Source organism: Hyperoodon ampullatus (assembly GCF_949752795.1).
Source record: "Hyperoodon ampullatus genome assembly, chromosome: 20".
Classification (NCBI taxonomy): domain Eukaryota; kingdom Metazoa; phylum Chordata; class Mammalia; order Artiodactyla; family Ziphiidae; genus Hyperoodon; species Hyperoodon ampullatus.
The window spans coordinates 27337069-27354486 of record NC_136933.1 but is presented as its reverse complement, the minus strand read 5'-3'; the positions used below and the strand labels follow the sequence as shown (position 1 = coordinate 27354486).

At 37.3% G+C, this 17418-nt stretch overlaps 1 protein-coding gene across 1 annotated transcript in view; it reads left to right on the top strand.

The window, feature by feature from the left end:
* CSMD1 (CUB and Sushi multiple domains 1) overlaps positions 1-17418 on the top strand; it is a gene marked incomplete at its 3' end in the record, with an annotated part of 1679169 nt that overhangs the window by 1471688 nt on the left and 190063 nt on the right. The window contains exons 36-40 of the mRNA XM_079726547.1: positions 731-918; positions 6517-6711; positions 11106-11222; positions 15338-15451; positions 16860-16955. Of these exons, the coding sequence (XP_079582673.1) occupies positions 731-918; positions 6517-6711; positions 11106-11222; positions 15338-15451; positions 16860-16955 (710 nt within the window). The remainder of the gene's footprint in view (positions 1-730; positions 919-6516; positions 6712-11105; positions 11223-15337; positions 15452-16859; positions 16956-17418) is intronic.

Sequence of the window (17418 nt, the reverse complement as noted above, 5' to 3'; positions counted from 1 at the left end):
CTCATCATAAATGGCAGAGACATGTAAAGCTGCATCCACTTGAGAGCGTTGGGCTCTAGTTGTTAGACTTTGGAAATTATTAGGGTATTTACATAAGGAGAGACAGAGACAGAGAGAGAAATAGAGTGGGAGGGAGCGGGAGGGAGAGGGGAAGAGAAAATTGGAATATCCAGTCGAGGTGAAATGATGTGAAACAGTGGACTTCCATACTTTGTACCACTGTAGGGACTGCTGTTATTGGCCAAATTATCTAAGCAAATAGAAGCAATTACAATTTTAGAAGTAAAATCAAACAAAAATAGAATTGTCAGTAACATCAAGGATATATGTTATTAAAACTAAAAATATTCACATAAAAATCAAATACCAGTGGGAATGCATCCCTTCTGAACCCTGTTCTTTCAAACTGCATTTCACTAGAAATATCATGGTTATAGGGAAGAGATACTATTATCTATGTTATAAGGATTCATTTTCTTTCAGATTACCTTCAAAATCATACTGTATTGAAGATGTTGGTGATTGTATAAAATACTAATAGTATTTGTTATAATTGTTATTTATTGCCATTTTGATTATTATTATATTTAACTTTTGGATTGTCCTAATTTTTAAAAATTATTTTACAAAGGCAAATAAAATCACTGTGTGCTTTCAGAGACTTTATAGTCTGGAAGATAAGAGACACATATACTAGGTGCATAATCTAATTAATATTCTTTCCTTTTAGTTTCAACATGGAGCCCAGCTATGATTTCCTACATATCTATGAAGGAGAGGATTCCAACAGCCCTCTCATTGGAAGTTTCCAGGGCTCTCAAGCCCCAGAAAGAATTGAGAGTAGTGGAAATAGTCTCTTTCTGGCATTTCGAAGTGATGCTTCTGTGGGCTTGTCGGGGTTCGCCATTGAATTTAAAGGTACTGTGACCAGCTTAACTTGTGAGGAAAGTGACTTGTATTGAGATTGCTTTAATCATAAGCATTTATTTATAAAGTCTTGCCTATCTGTTTAATGCATAAAATTCTGACATCTCTCTCAATCTTCTGGGGAACAGGGTCGATCTCGCCAGTGGAGAAGAAATTTCCAACACGCATTTCTACCTTAGCTGAAAGAAAAGAAAATGAGGGAGGGAGATTTCTTTTTCCAAATTCATAGCCATTTAAAGTTAAATTATGATTTGTGCAATAAATAATTTGAGTATTTAAGAATTATTTTAATATGTGTTTTACTATCTTAATTTATTTCTTCAGGATGACTCAATTTAAGTACATAAATAGCTTAGTTTGGTTTTTGTTTTTTGGGGTTTTTTTGGCTTACAGGATCTTAGTTCCCCAAGCAAGGAATGAATCCGAGCCCTCAACAGTGAAAGCATGGAGCCCTAACCACTCGACTGCCAAGGAATTCCTGATAAATAGCTTAGTTTTATCTCAATATTTTTCAAGATGTAAAATATCGATTGCCATTTCCCTGTCCTGACCACCCATGGTGGTTGGTTTGATGGGGAGCAAGCACTGATCCTGGTCAGAGCTTTCTTCTTTGGTCACCTCATGAGTGACTCCCACTTCTTTGGGATCCACCACCCCCTGTCACTAGCATCCAGAGAAAACAAACAGACAGACTCACAAACAAAGATCACCCCAACCTAAGCATTTTGCTGTTGGGTTCATGAAAATAAATATATATATTTTTCAAATCTGTTTCTCATGAGAACAAGGAAAACACGGGGTATATTACAAAGAATCAGAGAAAAGGATTTATCAAAATATTAATTGACAGTAGTGAGTGCTTTATAAAAAAATAATGAAAATATATACATTTATTTAAACTTTTGAGTTAGTTATTAGTTACTAGAATTATAAAATAAAATATAGGGTATGTTTCATCTATGTTATCCCTTTAATGGACTTGTATTTCTTGATATGGTTTTTAAGTAGGAAATTAACCTACTTCCTCAAAAACACCGAAATCTACAAATTTACTGATCTTTAGTACAATATACAATTTAAAAAAATTTAAACAATTCAGCAATTGAAGGAGTTGCTGTGCTTTTTGGATGGGATCCATTAATGTTCACAAATAATTAACAGCAGTACTTTTAAGTATTTGCCATATCATTAGACAGATTCTATATTAATAAGAACTCATTGAAGTGCATGTCACCATGACAACGCCCATTCTGTAATGAGTAAAAAATCACACATTTCATCTAAATATAAGACTGTAAGGAATGGGAGAGAATATTTGCAAATGATGAGACCAACATGGGGTTAATATCTAAAATATATAAACAGCTCATACAACTCAATATCAAGAAAGCAAACAATGCAATAAAAAATGGACAGAAGACCTAAAGAGGCATTTTTCCAAAAAGAAAGACATACAGATGTCTAACAGGCACGTGAGAAGATTTTCAGCATTGTTAATTGTTAGAGAAATGCAAATCCAAACAACAATGAGGTATAACATCACTCTGGTCAGAATGGCCATCATGAAGAAGTCTACAAATAACAAAGGTTGGCGAGGGTATAGAGAAAAGGGAACCCTCCTACACTGTTGGTGGGAATGTAAATTGGTGCAGCCACTATGGAAAACAGTATGGAGGGTCCTCAAAAAGCTAAAACTAGAGTTGCCATATGAGCCACCAATGGACTACTACTCAACCATAAAAAAGAATTAAATTCTTCCATTTGCAGAAACATGAACGAACCTAGAAAAATTATGCTCAGTGAAATAAGTCAGACAGTGAAAGACAGATATTGTATAATATCACTTGTATGTGGAATCTAAAAATAATGCAAGTGAATGCATACGCAAAACAAAAACAGACTCACAAAGTTATAGAAAACAAACTTATAGTTACCAAAGGGGAGAAGGAAGGGGGGAGGGACAAATTAGGGGTATGGGATTAACAGATACAAACTACTATGTATAAAATAGATAACAACAAGGATATTTTCTATAGCCCAGGGAATTACAGCCATTATCTTGTAATAACTTATAATGGAGTATAATCTTTAAAAATACTAAATCACTATGCTGTACAACTGTGACTAATATAATATTGTAAGTCAATTCTACTTCAATGAAAAAAAAAGACTGTACATCTGTCATCACCTTGTATTCCCCAGGGCTTCCTAGGGTAAGAGAATCTGCAGATGAGTGAGTAAATGCAGTAGAACTTGTGTCCCTCATGATAGGGGTACAGGGCTGCCTCTTTGGTCTGTTTCTTTGGGGACCAGCAGAGCCTTCTAAATGGGCGCTAGAGCTCTCATGCTTTAAAAGTTCTCCAGTGGAGCCTGTGAAAAAAAAATCATCAGAAAACAAGGAAGGACACAGCAATGATACAGCATCCAGCAAGTACAAGGCCCCATACGGTGAGGGAAGCAGGGAGAGGACCCAGCTCTTGGGCTTGACCAGAAGGAGCCACAGGGCAGTCCTGCCGAGTGACCCCAGGGACCTGGCGGCTTCGGCACAGGCGTTCTGGGAGGCGTCCATAAGCGGAACCGACAGGAACCAGGGCAGAGCACACTGTGTAATGAAGTCATCTCATTTGGAAACGTGACAACTTGTAAGCAAAAAGCATGCCATGAGTTATCACCAAACATCCTGAACTGACAACTGAGTAAATGCAAGTAAAAGCTTCGATGCAGTGCATTTGGAGAAATGAAGAAAAACTGGCCATCAGAGGTCTCAATTTGCAACACAGAGCAGAAAATCATGGGAGTGGTATTTAACCAAACAGTACACTAAACCAATAGACACTTATAACAAAAAGTGATAAAAAAGGCTGACCAGGCAACAGGCATGTGTTTTTTCTCCATCATTTTTTAAAATATAATTTTAGTTATTGTATTTTTTATTTTTGGCTATGTTGGGTCTTTGTTGCTGTGCGCAGGCTTTCTCTAGTTGTGGCAAGCGGGGGCTACTCTCCATTGCAGTGCGCAGGCTTCTCAGTGCGGTGGCTTCTCGTTGCAGAGCATGGGCTCTAGGCGCACGGGCTTCAGTAGTTGTGGTTCGTGGGCTCTAGAGCACAGGCTCAGTAGTTGTGGTGCACGGGCTTCAGTAGTTGTGGTTCGTGGGCTCTAGAGCGCAGGCTCAGTAGTTGTGGTGCACGGGCTTCAGTAGTTGTGGTTCATGGGCTCTAGAGCACAGGCTCAGTAGTTGTGGTGTACGGGCTTAGTTGCTCTGCAGCATGTGGGATCTTCCCAGACCAGGGCTCGAACCCGTGTCCCCTGCATTGGCAGGCTGATTCTTAACCTCTGCGCCACCAGGGAAGCCCTTTCTCCATCATTTTATAGGAGAAAAATATATGCCCTAGACCAGTGCTTGTATTTATTAGACACTCAATACATTCTGTTGGATGACAGAGTAAACGACATCCGATGGAAGGACTGTTCTCGTGCCCACAGTTTTATTTATTCATCCCTTATTTGCTTAAAATAAACAGTCTGTGTTCTCTATGGGATCTAAGGCAGCGTTAAAGAATCATCAGAATGTCCCCTACTCCTTGAAATTTCCAAATTGGTTTTCAGTAAAGTGATTAGAGAGTGTTGGTCCCAACACTGTACACAACTATTGCTGTGAGTCTCTAACCAGAGCAAAACTAGAGGACCTGGAGGGGTTTCCACAATTGATATATATGATATAATATATTCATGATATATATGATAATTAATATATTATACAAGGCATATGATACATATGATGTATGATAATATATATTACAGATGGTATATAATATATGATGTATGATATATGATATATATGATAATATAGCATGTCTGATACACGTGATAGTATAATGTTTATATATTTATGTTGCACTTTAACCAAAGTATGTAAATAAAATATTCTAATAGCTGGTTATAATAATTAGGCCAACAGTTGCCAGAGAGATCTCTGTTTGGCTGATGTTGACACATAGGTCATTAAAAATATAATGAGAGATATTGAATAAATACAGTTAAACAGGCCTCTTCTCCGTCCTGCAGGACATCACAAAGTTTGTGCTTTTCCCTCTTCCACTGTTTGTTATCCATTCCTAAGAGGATGTAGGATGTAGTTTTCAGAGCTCATTGCATCTTTACTCTTTACCGGCTCACCTGCCTCAATCTCCCAGGAGCATCTTCTTCCTAACACTACTGTGTGGATTTACTCATTGGCCATAAGTAGACACTCAGGAAGGGAAAATGCTTAAAAAGGAACATAATCCACATTGATCACAACCCCCAAAAAGGTAAAATGCAGGCTTCCATTTATACTTTCCAGAGATTTTTTTATGTGTTTGCTTAACCCTGGGGCAAAGATTGTCAAGCCAAATAGAAAGAACTGAAACATATTTATTTTATCCATTCAAGTTACCCTTGAGCCTATATTGATATTAATAACCCCATTCATGAATAACACATTCATGACAAATAGCATTTTCTTAACTTTAGGCCAAAAACATGAAGAAAAACATTTCAGTATAACATCTATATTGATCCCTTGAAGATCTGTAAAATTCAATTCAGAGCCTTCTGACGTTACAAGGGGCTTTGCTGATGGAGTGAAGGACGTTGACAAGCACAAACAGAAAGCAATTCAAATGATGGAATTGCACACAACAGAAGGAGATATAGATACATGATTTAGAGACATTTGGAAGGTCTGCTGAAATATGACATTTACAATGTTAATGCTACCAGGACATAAGTGGCACTACCCACACAGCTACAGGACTGTGAGAAAGAAAGAGGAGAGCTTTGTATTTATATCTGGGAAAAGAGGCTTTTAGCAGATGGCTCCTTTAGTGGCCCCCACAGCTGGACAGATCTCTGCAGTGCGTTTTTGTGAAAGTTATTTAACCGCTCTTGAGCTTCAGATTCTCAAAATGTAGAATAGGGCCACAGATCATCCTCACGTTGCAGAGGTGGAGTGAAGATTTGAATGAAAAACATGCAGTGTACCCATCTCAGCGCCTGATACGTAACATGCCCTCAATTCCTTTGAGCAGTTATTAGAATTAGAATAGAACTGTGTTGAGCAATCATTACATCCCAGACACAGGGCTTGACCCTTATGGATCAGGAAATATGCTTTCCAGCTAACTGTGGCTTCACTGACTTAGTGAGAGTGGTAAAAGGTCAGAACTTCTTTCCATGATTATCTCACCAGCATGAGAAATCACTCTTAAATCAATTCCTTTTGAGAAGCCCAATTCTCCCATCTCTTCCTAAAATGTGCTGTGATTTCATGAATTAAGTACAAAAGTCAGGATATCAACCTCAACGACAATTCTGTAGTGAATTGTCATTTGAAAAATAAGAAATAATTTTATTGAAAGGAGTTTTTTCTATTTTTCTATGATAATTATTAACTTGAACATTAATTGACAACTTGGTCAATTAGTCAATCAATTTTTTTGAGCATATTTTATATGCTGGACACTGTTCTAGGTACTAAAAATATAAACAACCGACAACAAAAAAATAAAATTCCTGCCCTCATGGAGTTTACATTCATGTCTTCCCCAGAGAAACCACGGGAAGCCTGTTTTGACCCTGGAAACATAATGAATGGGACAAGGATTGGGACGGACTTCAAACTTGGCTCAACTGTCACGTACCAGTGTGACTCTGGCTACAAGATCGCTGACCCATCTTCCATCACGTGTGTGATCGGAGTGGATGGAAAACCCGCCTGGAACCGGGTCTTGCCCTCCTGCAATGGTACGTATGGAACCAGTGTTTCCTTCAGGGATAACTTCCCTCTGGAATTTGGACTCTCATTTTGGAGACAGTTTGCACTTCAGTCCTGTATCCCCTCATCACTGGTGGGGAAACCCTGCAGAGCAATGTGGGATAAGAACTTGACCTTCCTTGGTCGTTTAATTTACCCAGTGGATTAGCCATTCTCACAGCTTTCTGGAAGGGGAGATATTTTTCTCTCACTTGGATCGTTTGGCATTTCTAACTGCTGTTCTTGTGTATGAGATGCGAATTACCAGTCTCTAGGTGGCCTCTGTCTCTCTGCTTCTGTCTCTGTCTCTGTCTGTCTCCCTCTTGCTCTCTGTCTTTCTCTATTTCTCTGCCTTTCTCTGTGTGTGTGTGTATCTCCCTCTGTCTGTGTCTCTGTCTGTCTCTCTGTCTCCGCCTCTCTCTCTCTACATATATACACATACATATACATATATTACATATATAAGGATGTGTCATTTCCCCACAAATACCAACAGTTTGTAATTCCTCATGTACATTAAATTAATAAAAGCACCTATTAGAGGGTAAGGTCAACCTTCAAGAACAGGCAGTGCCATCCTACAGTGACAGAAGTCAGGTTGCAGTTACCCTTGGGGGGCTGTGCTGAGCGGAGGGGTCTGAACACAGACTTCTGGGCCGTCCTCCAGGTTCTGTGTCTGGTGGGTAGCTTCCACAGACAAAACTCCAGACTGTGTAATACACCTTAAAAAGGAGACAGTAAAATCCTGAGTTTTGTGACAGAAAAATTGATTCCAAGGTTACTTTAGGATGAACTCAAGGACCGGTTTAGTTAGATACACTGAACTGATGAAATAAACATCTTTTCCTTAGGATGGCTCTGATGCTTCTTGTAACTTCCGACCAAAGTGGTGCTTCAGAAAATTAGTATGTGAAAAATCCGAGCAAACAACACAGGCGAACAGACCTGACGCCCTGGGTTGCTCTGGCATGTCTGTGTTTCTGGGTTTATCTTATGACCCTGAGAGCTTTTCCGTTCAGGAACCCAGTCCTCCAGCACTGCAGTACTCAAGGTTGGCGCAGACAGCGAACTTCACACACGTTTTCAGAGGAAATGAATAAATCAGGGAATAGCCAAAACAATTTCCAGTGAAAATTGAAATCTTCCTAGTCTTACATATTTTATCCTCTAGCAATAAACTCAGAGAAATAATTATTGCTGCTTCTCGGATTCCAGGAGGTTCGTGCGAGGGGAGAATGGTGAAGGGCCCACGTGGCTGTGTGGGGCATCCAGATGATGACTTTGTGTCTGTGTAAACGTTACAGTAAGCTTTGAGTCAGCGGCATCACAGCGCTCCTCTCTGGGGGTTAGAAGAGCGTCCTCGTACGTTCACTAGAGTCACCTCAGAATGGCATCCTTAAAAGAGCACACTGTATTAAATTCAAACATACTTTGAACTTATGGGGGATGATGATAAATTCTTTAGCCATAGGCTAAATGAGAAAACTGAGGTCACATTTAGGCAATAGATAAATAATCTAATTTTAAATTAGAGATTTTTTTTCCATATCTGAAGACCCGTGAACTCAAGCATAGTTTCTGTTAACCAGTCATCACATTTATGTGCATAAAACATACAACACTGATTTTTCCTTAAGTTATTTATTTCAATTTAAATAAAGCTAAAAATTCTAAATCATTAAACAGAAATGTCCTCTCCCATAGTTTATTTTGGGTATCTCAAGGAGAACAGCACATCTTGTGCTGAATTAATGCCTGTGGATCACTCAGATCACCAGTTAAACTAAGCGAATGTTGCTATATTTTAAACGTTCATATATTAAGGGATGTATTTTGGGCTAGTTTGTTTTAAATTCATGATATAACTTTTCTTTCTATTGCCTACATTTTTTTGTTCCTTGAGGTTTCCTATTGAATTAGAAGAGAAATGGAAACAGCCTGGAGTTTCTTTCATGGGTCAGAGTGGCTTTTATTTACTTATGTTGTTTTTGGTTTACATTCAAATTTGATTGTATTTTGTTGCCTTTATATATGAGACATATACTCCAGTTAACCAAATGTATGAGTCAGTTTCTTGTTACCATCTGCAATGAATACTGTTGCAGATCTTTTTTCGTTTAGGAAATGATCTGTTTAATACATTAATTACCAAAGAGTAACAGCATATTTGTTTTCCTTCTCTTATCACATTAATATAAAAGAATTTCTAACATGAGAAAGACCATGCCTGTTTCTCAGGTTAACACAGTAACATGGACAGAGTAATTGTTAAGAATTAAATGAAAATTCTCTACATATTTTTCTCAATTTCACAAATGTTCGGTTGTGTTTGAAGTATGTTATGCAGTTTGTGTGCTTATCTTTAAATCTGGAGAAAAATGTATAAGCGTAGCACAATTTATCAAGGTAGCAGAGGACCTAAAATGCCATGTTTGTTTTCTTTCATTTTATCCTTTTTATTTTTTAGTGTTTTCTATTATCATAAAGTAATGATCTTTCATCCTACCCATTAAAAAAATTAATTTTTGTGGTTATACTTGAACAAATATATCAGAAGATATAAGATTTCTGTTTGATAAGATTTCTGTTTGATCATTTGGGCCTCAAAATATTAGCTCAGTGAAGATTTATTTCCACTTTTCATTTATGCTTGTTGTTTAAACTTTGAAATAGATAAACTTTTTAATAGAAAAGGGATATTTGCAAAATGATGTGCTTAAATTTTATATGTCTAAAAGAAAATAGATTTCCATTCTTCATTTGTACTTATTTTTAAAAATTTGAACTTTTGAGTGTTTAAGAAAAATTATAGTTCTGAAATAACCTGGTTGAATTTATATGGCTAATTTTCTTAAAATTAAGTGATATATCTAAACTGGTGGAATGAGGCTCCCAGCATTTCACTGAAAACCTTGAGCTTTGAAATTTAACTTACAGCAATTTCCTGTATCTAAAAGTGAAAAAAAAATTTTTCTATTTAAGATTGTAAAAAAAACCATGGTAAGTGTTTTAGGGTGATAAAATTATTCTGAGTTAAGACACCAGCGTGAAGGCTGCTCTTAGCTTAGTTAAGGGAAATCTCTACTAGTTGATCATAAATAGATGATAACTGTCAGGTATTTAAGCTGTCTTCCTTTGACTTTTAGAGTATGACTTCAGTTTTCCAGCTGCGTAAAGCTGGACCTGGGAAGTCTCCTGCCAAATCATCAATGAGGTGCTTTGACATGAGCCTCAGAATTCTGAGCAGCTTTATTAATCCTGGAGGAAGTCCCGTCCATCAGTTAGGACTTAACAACGTGCTACTTAACATTCAAAAGATTTGACACGTTATCCCCGATTGCTATCCTTTTTAATGCTTGAAAACTGTCACATTAAGAAGAAGTAAGCTATAGAAATATAAACTTTCTCAAATACTGAAAAATAATTCTGAATTCAGATTAGAGAAGGTGTATCTAGGATAAGAAGGCATGCAGTCAGGCCACAAAGGGCACAGCTGAGGTGCAGTTGGCGTCACTTCAGTGGATAAATAGTGTCCTAAGTAGATGAGCAGACGTGGACCTCTTTTTAAGTAAAAATATGGGGAATTGAAGTATTTTCAGTTTAATCCCAAAACTGGGATTTAGTTGAAAGTCTATTTTAAGATGTTTAACAATAGTATTTTGAATATCCAGGCTACAGTATTTTTCTATTTTCTCAGCAAGAGCAATGCTGAGAGTAACAAGATGATCAGAGGGAAAATAGACACACACACACATACTCGCTCTCTCTCTGAACTGTTCATATAGCACCTCATCAGTGTACCTGCCCTGACTGTAGTTTTAGGTTCCTTCAGCTTTCAATGGAACTTATAGGAAGAGACCCCACACCCACTAGTAACTATACATGTCACTCTTGAGCTGAATCTACGATGAAAACACAACAAGAACTAAAAGTAAACATTACTTTTTTTTAGTCCCATAGTAATATAAAGACAATAGAAAACTGAAATAATCTTTGTATCTCTTAAGTTAATATGATGGTTGATATCAACCAGAAAGTTCTGGTAGGCTTTTGATGTATTGATAACTTAAGAATTTTTCTTTATCGGACCTGTTTTTATTATCATGACAACTGTTTTCATTATTATTTTAGCATGTCTGAGAATGTCCTTAAAAATAATATTAGGTCTTCCTCTTAAGTTGAACTACTTTTATTCTCACCTGGTCAGTCTTTGTTTTTCTTTTTATTTTACTTTTGATAGCAATGTAAGATCAGATTTTAACTGTGATATTTTGTTAAGTTTTTGAATAATCATGCTCATTTGTTCAGTGCTTTCATTTTTAGGTCACTTGTCACTTGCCATGTGGTTACGCACAGCATGTAATTCTCCGTTGGTCTGTTTCAGCCCCCTGTGGAGGCCAGTACACTGGATCAGAAGGAGTGGTCTTGTCACCCAACTACCCTCACAATTATACAGCTGGTCAGATCTGCCTCTATTCCATAACGGTACCAAAGGAATTTGGTAAGATTTTCTTCTTATTTTTAATTCACCATCATATCTCTTTCGGTGTTAATATTTCCATCATTTTATAAACAAATATCCCAGCTCTTGGTATAATAAAATAATATAAAAGGAGATGACTTAAAGTAACAGGTTTTCCAAACATGTCTTATACAAGATCCACTACAATTCTTTTATCAGTGTGATATAAAATTCTTCAATTTCCTTCTCGGATTCTGATCCAGAATAATCAGAGAGAATAAATTTGCCTTTGTTCTTATTTTTGTTAGAAAAAAGCATTTCTCCTTTGGTTGTTTAGTGTGTAGAGGAGGATTGCAGCCTCACATGTGAGCCAGGGGAACACTGATCAGCCTGTGGGGTATTGGCACATATATTTGGTTATTGATTATGCTGGAAATCACTGGATCAGTGAACACACCTTTGAGTGACAGGAGATGTAAAAGCAGGCAGAGTCCTATCTGACCCCTCCAAACCTGGCATCCTGGTTTCCCTCCTAAACTTTGCTTCCAACCTGAGCCAGTTTTCTGGGGTGGCTTCATTTCTAGAAGATCCTTCTCTGGTGGTTTCCTGGTGATTTACTCAACACCGGATCCCCACATCTTCCCTCTCACTCTTGACCAGGAAAATATTTTTGTGTTAGATTCTTTCCTGGAGTCAACCAGATAGTAGCTTTTATAATTTTATGGAATAGTTCCTTTTTCCCAACAGTAAAATTTAGAACCCAGCATAGTCAAGGTTTTTTTCTATATACTCAAAATAGCAGCCATCCACTCATAGAAATAAAACAGATAAAAATTCTAAGGTTAGATTCTGTTTGAGGGAAAACATTTTAAAAATACAATTATATGACAAGAAAGTTAATTTCTGCTTAAGAAACTTGCATATGGGAGACAAATGATTTCTATGCACTTCTGTTATATTAATCACAGGCTTCTTAAAATCAAATGAAAACCTCCCCCCAGGCACTTATTTCAGCATTTGGTATTTTAGATCACGGGCTCTTCATGAACTGTGCGACGCAACTTGCTTAGTCTCTTAAGCCAAATCGTTTAACTTCTACTTTCCGCCAGTTCTCAAGGATGGTTGAGTTTTCAGGCAAGGCTTTCCTTGTATCATCTTGCCATGATAAGAAGAGCATGTGCCTGGGACTTTGAGAGTGATGGATGTGAACACGGAAACCAAGGCAGAGGCAGAGGGACCAGCTTCCCAAAAGGCAGAGAGTGGGTCCACTTTATGAGCAAATGGAAAATATCAATCTCATTTAAAAACTGAAAGACTGGGCTTCAAAGTATTTATTTTGTTATAAAAAAATGGACAGTAAAACTTAGAATAAGTTCTAGACTTTCACTCTTTATGCTGGACCAATGCCTCTAAAGTCCCTTATTTAGCCTCAGTTAATACATTTTTTCACCTAAATTCCCAACAACATTCCTCCAATTACTTTCCCATGAATATTCCTTTTATTTATTCATGGATACTTGACAAAATATAATTATCACAATAGAATGTAGCAGCCAGAGTTTATGATTTTAGTTTATTATAAAATTTTATTGAGTTGTCACAACACAATTATGACTTTTCAGCAGAAAAAAGTTACACTCCTATCCTAAATATTGATAATAATTTCCCAATATGAAAGGTTTAATGGCATAAATTTATCATATTCTATCTGGGCAGAAAACTTTAGTCTGGAATAAAATAGTTATAAAGAATCCTTAATAAAAACCTATACTACCTTATCTATTATTTTTTTCCCCTCTTCCTAACTCTTTTCTGAGAAGTGAATCGACCAGTTAACAATTAATTCAATGATTGTGATAAGTGCTAAGATGAGTAAAATACTCTTTGTGTGCCTGAGATGCCCAGCAAATATTATGGGATGGGGTGACTGTCCCTATTGTGGGAAGGGGCTTCTTACACAAGTTCCGAATGGGAAGTGTCATGGAAGACAGGTCATCAGTTATCCTAATTTCCTCCCTATTTTCATCCAAAAGCATCACCAGAGTATCCTTTCTAGAACAAAAGTCTGATCATGAAAACACCTTGATAAACGTTTTCACTCACTCCTCTTGCCCCCAGAGCAAAATCCACGCGTTTCCTGGCCTTCTGGGCTCTGAAGTCTCAGGCTGCGTGGCCTTGCTCCCCCGTCCCTCCCGCCCCCTTTATCCACTGAGTGTTAGAAACAGACCATTCACCTGCCAAATACTGCTCCTTTTGTTCGCTTGCTGAAGTAGCCCCTTGTGTCCCATTCTTACACAAAAAGGGTTTCCTTTGCCATTCATTAAGGCTGAAGCAGGAATGCTGTCTCCCCCATGAAACATCATTGTCTCCACAGCTGGAAACCACCCCTCCCTCCCTACACCACCTGCACTTTCTCATCCCCTGTCTTCCAGCTGCAGGAACAGCCTTCCTTGACTAGCTATGGCCCTTGGCAGACGTCTGCTGTTCAGGCCCCTCGTCTTTCCGGACACCCACACTCTGCCTCTGTATTTGTTGTGGGAACTACCGCAGACCTTAGCATAGGATGTTCCTGGGACAAAGTTTCTATCTTGATCAGCCCTTCATTCTTAGTGTCCACTATAAAGCTTATGCCTTCTAAGCATTTCTTGAAAAGAAGGTAGGAATTATGTGTGTGAGATTCACTTTTCTCCTACAAACGAGACTCAAGCAAGATGAAGACTGAATGTTGAGGTGGGGGGACAGTGAAGGGAGGGCTGTGCATGCAGGAGCCTCCCTCATGGGATCCAGAAGAAAGTTCTGTCCCTCTTTCTAGCGCCTGTGTTCAGAGCACTTCAGCCACTGGGAAATTCACCTTGCTCACATGCTTCCTTTAATTGTGCTTCTCTTGGAGATTATAAAATCTTAAAGTACTATATATATATATATATATATATATATATATATATATATATATATGCATATATTCTCTTACATATATGTGTAATGTGTTATACATGCGTGTATATGTGCACTGTATGTAATACATATATGTAATAGAATATATGCCACATATAATATATGATATGATATAATGTAATACAGTATAATATAAATACACACCAGCTGCTATAGTTAGATTTTCCTCCATTTTGCCAACACATAGATTAATTCTTTCATGTATAACTGATACACACACCTCCATTTCTTGTTCAGAATGATTTAGAATGATTTTAGTTTAAACCTTACACATATATAATTGTTGATCATTGCTTGTAAATGGAGACTAAATCACAAGTTTTTCTAAATACTGTAAAGGCCCTGTATACTATCCATTTGAATACAAAAATGATTAAATTTGAAGTAGTAGAATACTTGAGATGTTTTACTTGGAGGAAATGTGTTCTTGAAATTTACGTAACCTGTAAGATATATAAACTGTAGAGTAAAACAAGTCAGAAGTTGCTATAATATGTTGCTGAATCGTGTATAAATTGTAGTGAGTTCATATGAATTTGGCACTGTCATAATCATAGGTGAAGAATTTTAAATACCCCAACTAATTGCATGCTTTAAAAACCAACGGGGGCTTCCCTGGTGGCACAGTGGTTGAGAGTCCGCCTGCCGATACAGGGGACACGGGTTCGTGCCCCGGTCCGGGAAGATCCCACATGCCGCGGAGCGGCTGGGCCCGTGAGCCATGGCCGCTGAGCCTGCGCGTCCGGAGCCTGTGCTCCGCAACGGGAGAGGCCACAACAGTGAGAGGCCCGCGTACCGCAAAAAAAAAAAAAAAAAAACCAATGGGTATCTTGATTCCATACCTACTGTTCACTGAATAAAATGTCATTAATTACTCTTAAAGAAATAGGACCACCTTATGGCTATTCTTCTACTATCCTAACATAGTATTATAAGAAAAAAACAGTCTTCATTTAGTGTTCAAACTGTACATGGAACAGTAATTTTATTCCTTTTATTAAGTACCAAAAGATCAAGAAGCAAAATAAAATTGTTTAAGCAACAGAAAACTTTTAGAAAGCAGAGAAAATAAGCTAATTTTTTTTACAGGATCCTTAGGATCATGATATTTGGGAGGTATCAATAAACAGTATGATCACCATTTTCATTTCTTTCATTATAAAAAGCATTTTGTGCCGACCCACCCCCTCTATTTTCAGTGGTATTTGGGCAGTTTGCCTATTTCCAGACAGCACTGAATGACCTGACCGAACTGTTTGATGGAACGCACCCTCAGGCCAGACTTCTCAGCTCACTCTCTGGGTCTCATTCAGGTAAACGTTCAATGAATTTTGTCTTTAATTGTAGTTACACAGCCAGGGTAATTAATTTTAAACTCGTCTATTTTTATTTTCATTTATGAAGGAGAAATTTAATCATCTTTGAACTTGCTTGCTTGTTCAGTAAAATCTTATTTTCAATGTAAAATTTCAAATGTATTTTTATCCCACATATAAAATCACCTGTTTTTATCATTTTGCTTACTAAGATTGTGGAAAATATAATATCCATCTCAGTGAAAAATTAAAATATCAGAAAAAAGGGGTAATAAACTATCTTGTTACTTTGCTTTGTATTCTAAGTGTTGTAATCTTCCTGAAGATAAACACTATTGACATTTTGGTCTGACTCATTCCAAACTTTTAAATGCGTACATGTGGAGATGCACCACAGTCACACGTCTATAAAGGTGCAGATGTGTATACACATACATGCATTCATGTGTGCCCCTATATATGCATGTAAACATACATGGAACTTCATAAAACATGGGATTTTTTTCACAATTTAATTTTTATCCCATACATTCATTTAAAATCACATGTAGAGGTCTTTCCCTATCAACAAATATGAATATACACCAAATACCATTTGCTGAATAGTATTCACATGGGTTAATGAAGGAGTTTATTTACCCCAACCCCTCATGGATGTCATGGCCCTCGTTCGTACCACTGCTACATTGTCATCATTTACCAACACAACATCAAGCCATACTCCTGCATCACGGCCTGTGATCAACCAAGGCTAAGATTCGGCTATTTCCAGTTTCTCAGTATTACTAACCACAGGTCTTAAGACCTATGTCCTGTTAAGACCAGTGTCCAATGATGTAATGTCCAGAAATGCATCAGAAGATACACATTTAAAATACTGATACATCCTGACAAATTCACCTCTGAAAAGCTTAAGGGATTCACACGCCTCTCAGAGTACTCGAGACCATTCCTGCACATTGAGAGCTGAAAAATACATTTCACGGGTTTTTTTTTTTCTGAGTTCTTTATTTTTTTTAATATCAGCTTTGGATTCTGAGACATTTTCTTAATTCTGAGTAAAATCCTAGCAAGTAACTGTCAAAGTTGATTCTGAGTCAATGATTCACCCACTTCTGTTTCCCACATTATCAGCTAATTGGCCTATATCAGTGCTTTCTTCAAAAGAAGCATAAAGGAGATCACGATGAAAACAACATTTTAATGGAATGTCAAGGCAAGAACAGAGTTTTTAAATCTTTGTAGAAACAATGTGTTTGGGTTCTACACGCCAAAGCAAAGTTTTATGAAAGTTCAAAAATTAAAAGTGCAATTCCAAGTTAATGATTACTTTCCCAAACATTGTTCACCACAGGCTGTGCACTGAATGGATCCTGCATGTTATCTCTGTCTTTTTTCCCTCCAGGTGAAACGTTACCTTTGGCCACATCCAATCAGATTCTGCTCCGATTTAGCGCGAAGAGTGGGGTGCCTGCGCGGGGTTTCCACTTCGTCTATCAAGGTGCGTCTCTGCCACCTCCGCCCGGTTCCACACACTGCTCGTACCACTGGTTTCAGCACCAAAACATCTGAGTTGCACTTTTTCTTAATCTTTAAGAATTTGAGGGTATCCGTGTATTTAGAATGAAATTATTTAATAAAAATATTAAAGTTTTTTCTTTTGACAATTAGATGTGATACTTCTAAGACAAAGATACAATAATGCTTCGATTATCTGGCATGATGATGAAACAAATATTGATTAGATTACCTTAGTATAGCGCAACACAATTTGCAAAATGATTTCAAATGTATTATAATATTTTGCCTAACCTAGTTAAAATTAAGTAAAATATTTCGTAATAGATTTTAGTAACTGTCTTAATGAAGTACACTTAAAATGCATGGTACAATTTCAAATCTTACTGTAAGAACTAATTGTCAAGGAAAGGTAACAAAACCAAACTAAACCCAGAATACCATCC